This window comes from Phoenix dactylifera, chromosome 12, assembly GCF_009389715.1.
Source record: "Phoenix dactylifera cultivar Barhee BC4 chromosome 12, palm_55x_up_171113_PBpolish2nd_filt_p, whole genome shotgun sequence".
Taxonomy (NCBI): domain Eukaryota; kingdom Viridiplantae; phylum Streptophyta; class Magnoliopsida; order Arecales; family Arecaceae; genus Phoenix; species Phoenix dactylifera.
Window position 1 is genome coordinate 6,942,384 of NC_052403.1, and position 11,474 is coordinate 6,953,857.

General features: G+C 36.7%; 1 protein-coding gene and 1 long non-coding RNA gene across 2 annotated transcripts; both read left to right on the top strand.

Annotated features, from left to right (window-relative positions):
• The first annotated feature begins 1,525 nt into the window (after positions 1-1,525).
• Positions 1,526-10,959, top strand: LOC103697012. The gene is made up of 2 exons (XR_005514386.1): positions 1,526-1,714; positions 10,592-10,959. It is a non-coding gene; the product is annotated as an uncharacterized LOC103697012 (long non-coding RNA).
• On the top strand, positions 6,119-8,188 carry LOC103697007 (zinc finger BED domain-containing protein RICESLEEPER 2-like). Its single transcript, XM_026801259.2, has 3 exons — positions 6,119-7,042; positions 7,139-7,451; positions 7,528-8,188. The coding sequence occupies exons 1-2, from the start codon at positions 6,167-6,169 to the stop codon at positions 7,274-7,276; spliced, it is 1,014 nt and encodes a 337-aa protein (XP_026657060.2). The 5' UTR covers positions 6,119-6,166; the 3' UTR covers positions 7,277-7,451; positions 7,528-8,188.
• Positions 10,960-11,474: the final 515 nt, after the last annotated feature.

Sequence of the window (11,474 nt, forward strand, 5' to 3'; positions counted from 1 at the left end):
CGTTTTTTTTTGGTATAAGCTCATGCCAGCCTAGCATGAACACTACTCTCAACATCAAGAGACAAAAGATGACATAAAGGTAACGAGGCAAAATCGAACTCAGTCCATAAAATTTCTCGTGAATGGTGAGCAGCAAAGAAGGCAATCCAATATGCAGCTCTATTTGCCAGTTATTATAATTTATACGTGGAGTCTCTACTCCGATAGTTGAGAATTGTTTACTATCATTTTATGGTCATTATCCATCACTGTCGGTCGTATGAATGAGATCTCCTAATCTCATTCAGGAATTGAAATCCCAATCCCCCTCTGATTGACCAAATAATTGAAAAGGTCTCATGCACTAATTTTATGGATCTTAGACATCTAATGCCAAATAGATATAAAATAAAAAACTTTATCAATGCCTCAAAAACATGTCTCATGCATAAAACATGATTTTGTTAGGGCGCCAATTCCCATAGTGAATACTAGCGGTGGAAGCCAATCAACACCTATTTAAGCTGAGCTGGTCAAAAATCGTATCTCATGCATTAATTTAGCGGGGTTACTTAGTTAACCAGGCCGAACGCCACCACTTCTTGGATGGTCAAAATTAGGCAGTCAACAACTTGGTTAGAGTCTTAGAGATATTTCAGAGAGAAGGGACCGAGGGACAAAAGGGAATAGATTTAACACCAAGTTAAGCTATCTCCACCCGCCATGGTCATTTAACCCATGCAGCCCTGGGTTTCCCATCTTTTATGGCACCTGGGGATCTGTGCTATAATAGACGGTAGGTACGTTCGCATGTTAGTTAACTTAGTTGCAGCGTAAAAAGTCTAAATTTGTACAAATGATGAAAGTTGGAGAGAAAGTGAAAAAAGGATTAATTTATTCTATCACCTATTAAATAGGATAGATGGATTAGAAGGAGAGAAGGTTAAGCAATTATTTTATCTCAGTTTTTTTTTAAAATATCCATTCAGCCTTTCTAGGAAGGTAGTTTAATGCATATACTCAAATAAATGATTGGTTAAGAAAAATATTGCAATACATAGGTTAAAACTTGAAAACCTTTTATTCCTATACATTCTCCAATTAAGTATAATCTAAAAAAAAAATTATAAACAGGTAGGTGCAAACTTATAATGCTTAAAACGAGGCGTATTCTCGTACATAATAATTAGGAGCATATTCAACTTTTGTTATTAAGCTGGAAGAAATTTTGATCAACTGAAACCAATGAAATCGTGCCTATCAATTATATGCTCTACTATTATGAATAAATTACATGCACACATCTTGAATATCAAAGGTATGAATCTTATAATTTTTTTGAATCACATCCATTCAAACTTTTAGTCTTAACAACCTACTGAAAAAAGATCTACTACTCCAAATACTAAATACTAATAATGTTGTTAAGTGTTTGTTGAAGGCTGGAAATAGTTTTTCAAAATTTTTATTAAATACTTTTATTTTATTTAAAAATATTTTTTAAAAGTCAGAAAATACTTTCGAGCCTCTAGAAAGCTTTCAAGCGGGCCATAATCCTCTCACGTACAAAGTTAGGTGACTACGGAAGCGTACGGGCCGAACCCGTAGTCGTTTCCATTTCCTGCTTTCCCTTTGTTCGCTCTGCGACCACAGGAGGAAGTGAGGCTAGTAATCTCTCTCCATGGATCTTTGAATCCATCCTAGGGTTCTTGCTGCTACATTGGTTCCATTCTCTGTAAGCCCTTCTCCTCTCCGTTCCTTTATCCCCTTTTTAGTCTCCCAAGCTCGGCTTTTCTACTGAATTCCTTTTTCGAGTACTTCTTCTGTTCTTTTAATTTAGCTTATTGCCAGTTTAGCTTAAGATTTTAGCTCATTGCTGTGGCTCGATTCCTGTTCGGTGAAATTGGGGAAAAATTAAAAAATGCTTTTGCTTTTGATTTCTTCACATTAATTCTGATATTGCATAGGTTGTTTCTAGATACATCTTAAAAATTTTGGTTGGCCTCTAAGGGTGGCTAATGACAACAATCTGTTTTCTGTGGGAAATAATAGGAAGCTTTATGCTTAAAGCTTTGATCCTCTTAGTCAGAGGGGCTTTCTTTGGCCTTAAAATCATTGGTTGTAATAAGTTCACTGTCCTGCTATGTTATGCTTCCTTATGCTTTAGTGAAAAACATAACTTCTAATTATGTTTTTTCCTCATCTTTACTCTCATGTGGTATGACTATTACATCTTGATTTTTGGCTTCTATTAAGCTGCTCAGACTATTGTATGGTAATAACTGTTGCTATCTGACAAAACCATATTATAACTTCAACTTGCCTTTTGTTCATTTGTATACTTCAACACAAGGTGGGGTTTACATATCTGAGGATCTAATTGCAGAAGCAAGTGTCACTAATGATGTCTATTTGAGTTGTTTCTTGAACTACACCTACTAGATATTGCAGATGCCTGCTTTGATTGTACACAATCAACTTAGTAAAGCTACTAGATATTGCAGATGCCTTTTTCAGGATGGAATAGACTGCAGATTTCATTAGGAATATTTGAAGATCACAGACTTTCTAACTGTTATTGCTTAACTTTGATAAGAGTTTCCGAAGAATTCATGTTTTTAACATTATTATTTTGTTTTTTTGCAGTGCATTTACAGTTGTTGGAAAGTAGAAGCAGTTGAACATCTAAGTTTTAGAGATTATTTTGATAAATCTGACTCAGCAAAAGTAAATGCTTTTTAACCTAATGGTTTCAACCTCAATGTTTCTTACAACATCTCCAGTATGTGGTTTATCAAACCTATAAGTATAGTGAAATGATTTAAACTTCTGTTTGCTTGCAGTTGATAGATCCCAAAGTTTAGTAGCATATAGGTTAGTTACAACAAATGTAATGTCCATTCAAGCAGATTTAACTGGTTTTATTATCTTGATGAATTTAATTGTGTTTTCTCCTTTGCATGATTTTTATCTCATACTAGTTTCCTTTTTCTGACTTGGAGTTTCTCATAGTTGATTTAGCAGATCAAATTTCTATGCAATTCATTCTGGTCATATCTTGTTTTCAAATTATGTTTCCATTCTCTTTTCATTCTTCTTTTCCAAGTTCATGTTGCTTTTGCCTATTTATTATGGCATGGAGGTGGGTGGGTGGGTAGTTTTTGTGGGGCTCTTGCTTGCTTCTCTTGCAACAATGGTTAGTGGTTATGTATGTTGGTTTCTTAAATATTTTTTTAATTTCTTTAGCATGGTTACTTATTTTTAGGTCTAACATTTTGTGATTCTAATAGAAGAGTGAATTATGTTATTTTCCTTCTTTTAGCTAATCATTTTCTTTCTAAATTGGTATTCTGATATAATTTTAAATTATATGAAATAGATGGATAAACAGTTCGTCGTGAATATAAAGTTAGAGAGTGATGATGATAGGACAAATAAATCGACGTCCTTAGGTTCTAATACAATTGTACGTGACCCCACACACGGCAAACGTAAAAGAAAGTTGACTTTCCCTATTTATCAATATTTTCATATAAATGAAATAACCGAAAAATGCAAGTGTATAAAGTGTGGTGCAGAATATTCATTTGGTGGTAAGGTTGGGACCGAAAATCCGAAACGTCATTTAGAGAATTGCAGAAAGAACCGTGACATAGGACAGATGATCTTATCACAACTCAAGGGTCCATATCAATGTGTTCTACTAAGTTTAATCCTGACAAATTTCGTGAATTGCTAACACTTGCAATTATTAAGCATGATCTACCATTTCAATTTGTTGAGTATGAAGGCATTAGATCTTTATTTGCTTATGTTTGTGAGGAGGCCAAGTTAGTATCAAGGAATACTGTAAAGGCTGATTTGTTGAAATTATATAAAAAAGAGAAGGAAAAATTAGTATAGTGGCTACATTTGATTCCTTCTAGGATAAGTTTAACTTCGGATTGGTGAACCTCCATTACTACCTATGGGTATATATGTTTAACTGCCCATTTTATTGATGAAGAATGGTGATAAGTGCTTAATAATTTATAATTTAGTTACCTTTCCATAGCACTTATCAATATTTTTAAACTGATAAATACATATTTTACCATGAAATTGAACAAACATTGAAGTAAGTTTAAAATATGGTAATTATTCTCTTAAACTAGATTCTGAACTTGTCTCTCCCTTGGTTGCAATCTTTCATGAAAACTACAAAAAAATTATATAAGGAGATTGTGTTGATCCGACTAAGGTTATAACTAAATGGGCTTTGGTCCTGATTTGATTGAAAGTTATAATTGTATAGGAAAATATTTGATTAACCTTTTTATTAAGTCACGGTCTGATCTGGTTGAGTCCAATCTGAAGCAGTTTAGTAAGAACTAAATGACATTGGGCTCGAGAACAAGTTCAAGCCAAATCAACAATCATGACCCACTTCAAACCCAAAGTAACTCCCAACCAATTCTTTACCTGCCTTCATATAAAATTTATAAATTTAAAAACACAAAAAAAAAAGAAAATAATAAATATAATAAAATAAATAAAAATAATTTTGGGGAATTCACTGTTCATATGAACAGTGTCCCGTGAAACACTGTTCATATGAACAGTGTTACAAAAAAAAAATAATAATGTAAACAAAAAGCCACTGTTCATCTTCTTCCCCGCAGTGCATCCCGACCGTCCACGGCTCCTCCCGTCGAGCCCGCCAGCCAGATCCACAACCCGATCCTCCCTCAGCCGCGTGCCAAACCCAAGAGGGAAATCAGCGGGGCGTCTTCCGCATCCGGTCACGGCGTCGTCTTCATTCCCGGATGCTCCGCCGGCGATCACTCCTCCGCTGCAATCAACGAGTCAACCGTCGGGAATCAAATGCTCCGCATCAGCCCGTTCCAGCACGAGTTCCACGGGGTGCAGCCAGCGACCGGATCCCCCGCCTCTCCTTCCGATCGTAACGCTTCCAATTCATCGTTCACACAGCACCTGCAACATCTTTCCGTCCGGATTCATCCCTAGCACCAAGCCGTGATCGGCTCCCAACCGCCGGAAACCCAGCTCGGCATTCATCTACAGCTCAGTCCCCGGCTTCTCCGAGATCCAGATACTCCGCATCAGCACCTCCCATCGATCCCGCGGCCATCTCATCCTCTTCCCTCCACCTTCCGTCGATCCAGCGGCCGGCTTCATTTCCGGCCACTACAATCAAACGCTCCACGGATCTCTCCCAAGATCCAGCCACGCCATTGACGCCATTCATCCACTATAAAAGGAGGAGGGCGTTCGGTGGCAGGGGGAGAGCTGAGTTCGGAAGAAAACGGGGGAACCCCTATTTCGGTGAAGAAGAAGAAGGAGAAAGCCGAGAGAAAGAAATAAAAAAAGAAGAGAGAGGGGAGGAGAGAGAATAGTTTGTGATATATTGGGAAGAATGGGAGGTGAAGGCTTTCATTTGAAGATGGAAGGACATCCGGCCACCATGCGCGGCTAAACGTCTAGTCTAGGGCTGGATGAAGCCCTAGCAATGTATCAGGGCATTGTAGTTCTTATTTTTTTTTTATTATTATTATTTTGGAGCTTGTTTAAATTTTTATTTTCAATGAAATATTCCTTTATGATATTTAAACTTTGAGCATGCTAGTTACTAATCATGTTTGCTAAAGTAGTCTAAGATGATTCATGCCTAGGAAGATGAAGTGTGCTGCATCCTAGATTAGCATACTTAGGTAGACACTTCATGCTACACCGAAGATGGATCTTCCTAACACTCTTTATGCTTTTATTTTAAAAGGCTTGTAGCCAATTTGCATGCATCTCCAAAAGATAAAAATTAAGAACACAGTCCCTAATGCAATGCTACGCGGTGGATTCCAAACCCTAGATCTATCTACTTTGATAAATTTCAATTCGTACTCATAGATTAATTTAGTTAAATCAAGTTAGCAAATCCTTCTTCTTGATTTATTTTTAAAAGAAAAATAACTTATTCTTCAATCCCTGTGGACCGACACCCGTAATCACTATCCTACAGGATACGTGCTATTGCGTGGTTTATTTTTTGAAATTGAAATAACCGATCAAATGGGTGTTACAAAAGAAAGTTCTTAACTTTCGCTTCATGCCTCCACATAATGACATATCTTTATGTGAAATAATTTATGGTTGGTTGATTGATTGGGGGAATGAAAAGAAATTGTATTGCATGACTTTGGATAATGCATCAGTAAATGATGTTTTTGTTGACATGCTAAAGATCCAACTTAATTTGAATAATGCACTTTACTCAGATGGTGAGTTCTTTCATGTCCGATGTTGTGCTCATATTCTTAACTCAATTGTACAAGAGGGATTAAAGGAGATAGATGAACCCATCTTCAAAGTTTGTGAAAGTATTAAATATGTGAGAGGTTCACAAGTTCGGAAACAAAAATTTTTGGAATGTGTTAGACAAGTTTCTTTGGAAAGTAAAAAAGACTTAAGGCAAGATGTTCCTACGAGATGGAATTCAACTTTTTTGATGCTAGAGAGTGCTCTCTTTTACCATCATGCCTTTCTTCATTTGAAATTAAATTACTCTAATTACAAGCATTGTCCATCTGAAGAGGAGTGGGGTAAAGTTGAGAAGATTAGCAAGTTGTTGAGTGTATTCTATGATGCTACTTTAGTATTCTCCGGAGCTAAATATCCTACATCAAACTTGTATTTTTCTCAAGTTTTCTTGATTGAGTTTACTTTAAGGCAAAAGATGCAGAGTGCATATGCTTTCATACAAAGAATGACACGGCAGATATATGAAAAATTTGAAAAGTATTGGTCGGATCATAGCTTAATCTTGGCCATGGCAGTTATTTTGGATCCTCGGTACAAATTTCAGTTTGTGGAGTATTGTTATAAGAAGTTGAATAGGTATGGTTCTACTGAGAGCATGCACATCCGTGATTATATGTTTTCTCTCTTTAATCAGTATATGCTTGCTTCTTCTAAAACTCCAACTACTAGCACATCAACTCATGGAGATATGGAGACTGCTACTTCTTCTGAAACTTCTGAGGCATGTAGAAAAGCAGATGCTTTTAAGGTAATATAAAACTTTTTTATCTAAAATAAATGTATTGTGCTTGTATATGGTATTGTTTTTTTATAAATAACTCATTCCATTTTTTCAATAATGTAGGATTTTGATACATTTGAAAGCTTTGATTTTGTGACTATGGCACAGAAGTCTCAATTGGAATTATATTTGGATGAGCCTAGAGTTGATAGGAAATCCAATTTGGATGTCCTTTATTTTTGGAAAGTCAATCAGTTTTGATATCCTCAACTTTCTCTTATGGCACGTGATATTCTAACTATTCCAATATCTACGGTCGCCTCTAAATCTGCTTTTAGTATCGGTGGGCGAGTACTTGATAAGTATCGTAGTGCACTTAAGCCGGATATTGCCGAGGCCTTTGTTTGTACTCGAGATTGGGTGTTTGAAAAGAAAGGTATATGTTTTATTAATTATATTTCTATTATTTTTTGAATGAATTTATTATTATTTTTTGCAATATTTCAATGTAGATGTTGAGGAGGCCGAGTTAGATGAGATTGTAGAAGATGTCATAAACTCAAGTTCGTACAATGAAACTCAATCAACTCAATGCTCGGCCAATGTTGAATCCAATTCATAGCGAGTTGAATCATGATCATGGATACTCCTTTTTGGTTTTGGTTTAAATATGGATGTTGTTATAATTTGAACTTTTTTTAGTTTTGCATTGACTATGGATGTTGTCATTGGACTTATGGAGTTATGGTAGTGGTTATTAATTATTAAGTATTCAGATGATGAAGGAAATACAAGTTATCTGGATGGAATTGCAACTAGAGAGAGCTAAATCTCACATGATGACAAAGTCCTTATAGGGCATACTATAGATGTTTGGTGTTGGTTGGTTATGGAACAGCCAGATGGTCCTGCATTTGCTAAACTACTTAATGGATTCGATGCTGCGTCTCGATATGGGATCAACTCTGATGATAATTCATCGCAGAAAATTCCAAATAGAGAAGTTTTCTCTAAAATATTGGCATTTGTTCTATGTGAAGCAGACGGTATTTTTGGGCTATTCCATATGTACATTTGGATGATTTGACTTGTATTCCTTATGTCTTTGTAAGGATTAAATGTTTTTGAATATTGCTGGTATTAGATGAATGAACAAATAACTTGGATTCCTTATGTTTAGCTTTTTGTAAAGATTGAATGTTTTTTTAATGTCAATGATGTTGGGAAAAGATTTGTAATGTTTTCTACATTTACCTTCTTTTTTTTTCTTTTGCTACTTAATGTATAAAACAGGTTGGGTCGGGTTGGGTTGGGCTAAGGCCTAAGAGGTTACCTATTTATTAAACAGGTTAAACAGGTTGGGTTGGGCAGGTTAAATAGGTTAGGTCAGGATGGGTTGGGCTAAACAGATTAAATAGGCCGGGTCGGGTTCGGCAAACAGGTTAAACAGATCGGGTCAGAATGGGCAAATAGGTTACTTGTTTATTAAACAGGTTAAACGGGTTGGGTCAGGTTATCTGTTTATTAAACATAACAGGTTCATGTTGTAATTTCTGACCTATTTAATAAACAGATCGGGTTTAGGTTTATGATTTTTTGACCCGACCTGTATCTAACCCGATCCGACCCAATTGCCACCCCTAATTCAAGCTCAGGTTGCTAGTATCAACACTCATTTTACCAATTGAGCCCATCGGCATCCTCTTAATAACTCTTGACTCATGTCCTATTTTAATTAAGGGCCAAACCTTTTAGACATTGGCTTTAGCAACAGGCTACTGGTAAGTATCTACGTCCCACAAATCACTTAGTGTCCCATCTTTTGTGGAAGGTGGGGTTTGGTGCTATACAGGAGAATAGATGGGTTAAATGTTGGTTGCAGAATCAAAAATCTGGAATTGTTGGTTTGAATGGTGTAAGGGTATGTTTGGATGCAATGAAAGCTATTGGAAAACTCATTTTCCATGTCTAGTTTTTATTTTGTTTGTTTCATTTGAAAACTAACAAATTTGGAAAACTTTTAACTAGTTTCTAGAAATCTTTTGCCATTTTCATGGAAAATTCTTAGTTTTCTTTTTCCTTTTCCATGGATTTCCTTAGAACCAAACATGCCCTAAATTGGAGGGGAGGAAGTACCAACTCCATGAAGTATGCTTGAGTTTCTGTTTGGAGATATTATTTGTAGGACAAGATGGGGAAAATGGTCTTTTTCTTTTGTCGGTAAACAAACGGCCTTTTACTTCATGAAATTCAAATCAGCTTCTCCAACACTGTTGTGCCATTCATACTATCATGGATCAGACCTCATAGAGATTTGTGTTGGGGGAAAGTCCAATTTCCAGCAACAATGGGCAAATCATTGTAGGTATGAAAACTATATTATTTGGTCTTGCGCCATCATATTCACACAAAACATTATAGCATATTCTCCAAATGTGCATGTCCTATGAGGTTATGGTATTCCTACCATCATGGGTATGTGTACATCAATAAGGACATGTAATCATGGCTGGAAAAACATGCCTCTAGCTGTAAGGCATCTCCACCAAAGTTTAAATTTTACACCCCTCTTATTGAAGTTTCTTATGGATGGATTTGGCCATGATGTATATCTTCTTGGATGATATAGTGCTAACTATATAATCTCTAAACAGTTGCCTTGCCATATTGAGGGTGGTTATTGGCAAATGAGTTGTATGACAACGGTTCAGTAATTGTGATGTCATTTCAGTCGATCATGTTATGATTGCTGACATAACAACTTGCTGTCAAACCCTCATATCATAAACAAAGTAGAGATATGCATCGTGCTTAAGATGAAATGGGTGGATTATGAAATCATATTGATGTTAACCTTGCTCATTTTGAAAATTTAGGCTTGCATTTAAAGCACTTTGTCTGGGTTTTGTGCTTAATATGTGAATAATTTACTTTTGTAAATGCTTTATCTTAAAAATGTTATGTTTTAGAGTGTATATTTGCATGGCCCTGCATGCTACAAACGAGGACAAGCACAAACTATAGCCTGAAGTTTTTGATCTCTTTGAGCACTGGTGACTCTATTATGGTTTTACTGGAAACGCCGTATGCTGGCCCTCGTTGAATCAGTTATACAGTATTTTATCTTGGCCATCTCTGGTATACTTAATGTGGAATAAGTTGAGTAGCATTGTTGGTCAGGGCTGGGGTCCCCTAATTGTTGAAATTGGTTTCGAAGCTTCCATACGTCATCTGATGGTGGCTGATTCCTTCCAGATTGTGAATTAGCAAAAATTCTCGATGTTCTCCCTCTAATTCTAGAGCAATTTAACATGGAAGGGGAGTCTGGTTTTCTATTGCCTAGTTATTCTGTGTATCTCATTGCCTGCGTTGATATTTGCAGATTTTTGTATAGCTCTGTTCTTGTTCTATTCTTCTTTAGGTCTGCAAGGCGCTAAATGCTTTTCTAATCCTTCTCTTTAAGTGATTTATTATGTGACTTTTGCTTCACTGAACTTAAATAATTAGTAATTTTGCTTGCACTTTCAGCTTGTCCAGCTGCTAACTTATCGCTTGAAACTTGTGCTGCTGTTTTAGGTGAATGCTGTCCGGACGATTGACTGGCTCGTAGGAGATATGCTCATTGGCGAATACTGTCTGGGTCGAGTGCAAGTATTCTACTTGTTCCTGGTAAGACTATAGCCTAACTTCATGGAAACCTAACAGAGTTTTTTGTGAGGTTACTAGGGAGTGCCGCCTCCTGTACATAAGGTGCTAAAAAGAGGAGTCTATTCTTGTCACTGTAATTTAATATCTAACATAGTTGACTCCAAAGTTTTTTAATCTCTCACTCCTTTTGGAATGACAATTAGCTTAGATGGATGATAGGATCGTTGGAAAACCTGCATATATTAAATGTTGAGTGTAATTTAATCTTTGGTGATTGGTACACGAGGCCAGGGCTTGGTACTTTCTGTGTGTATCTTTCTGCTTCCACTGCGGATCGGTGGGTTCCTCTTCCGGCTTCAGTCTTCTCCAAATCGAGGAAATAAAGCATGCATGATATGTGCTCGCCGATCGATGGAACCCGGTAAGCCCCATTTCATCGTGGTATCATTTGCCCTTTCGTTTTGCACCTTGTTTCTTTAATGGGCGCGCTTCTTAAGGTTGATTGTTTCGTGTCAACATTTTCCTTGAATTGTGCTCCCTGTTTCTTTAATGGGCGCGCTTCCAAAGGTTGTTCCGTATCAAATATTTTCATAAAAAAACGACGCTAAACGCATGTTGTTATAGTATTACAGCACACCCCTGCACACGTCTCCAAACCCCCTCCCATTTTTAAGCTTTGTTTAGGAGGTCGAAATGGAACTGTGGCAGGTTTTCAGGCACCACGCCACTGAGTATTTTGAAAACTAGCTCTAGTTCAGTTGTAGACACATATATTAGATCTTGTTCACGACACCAATGGTTAGCCCACTTA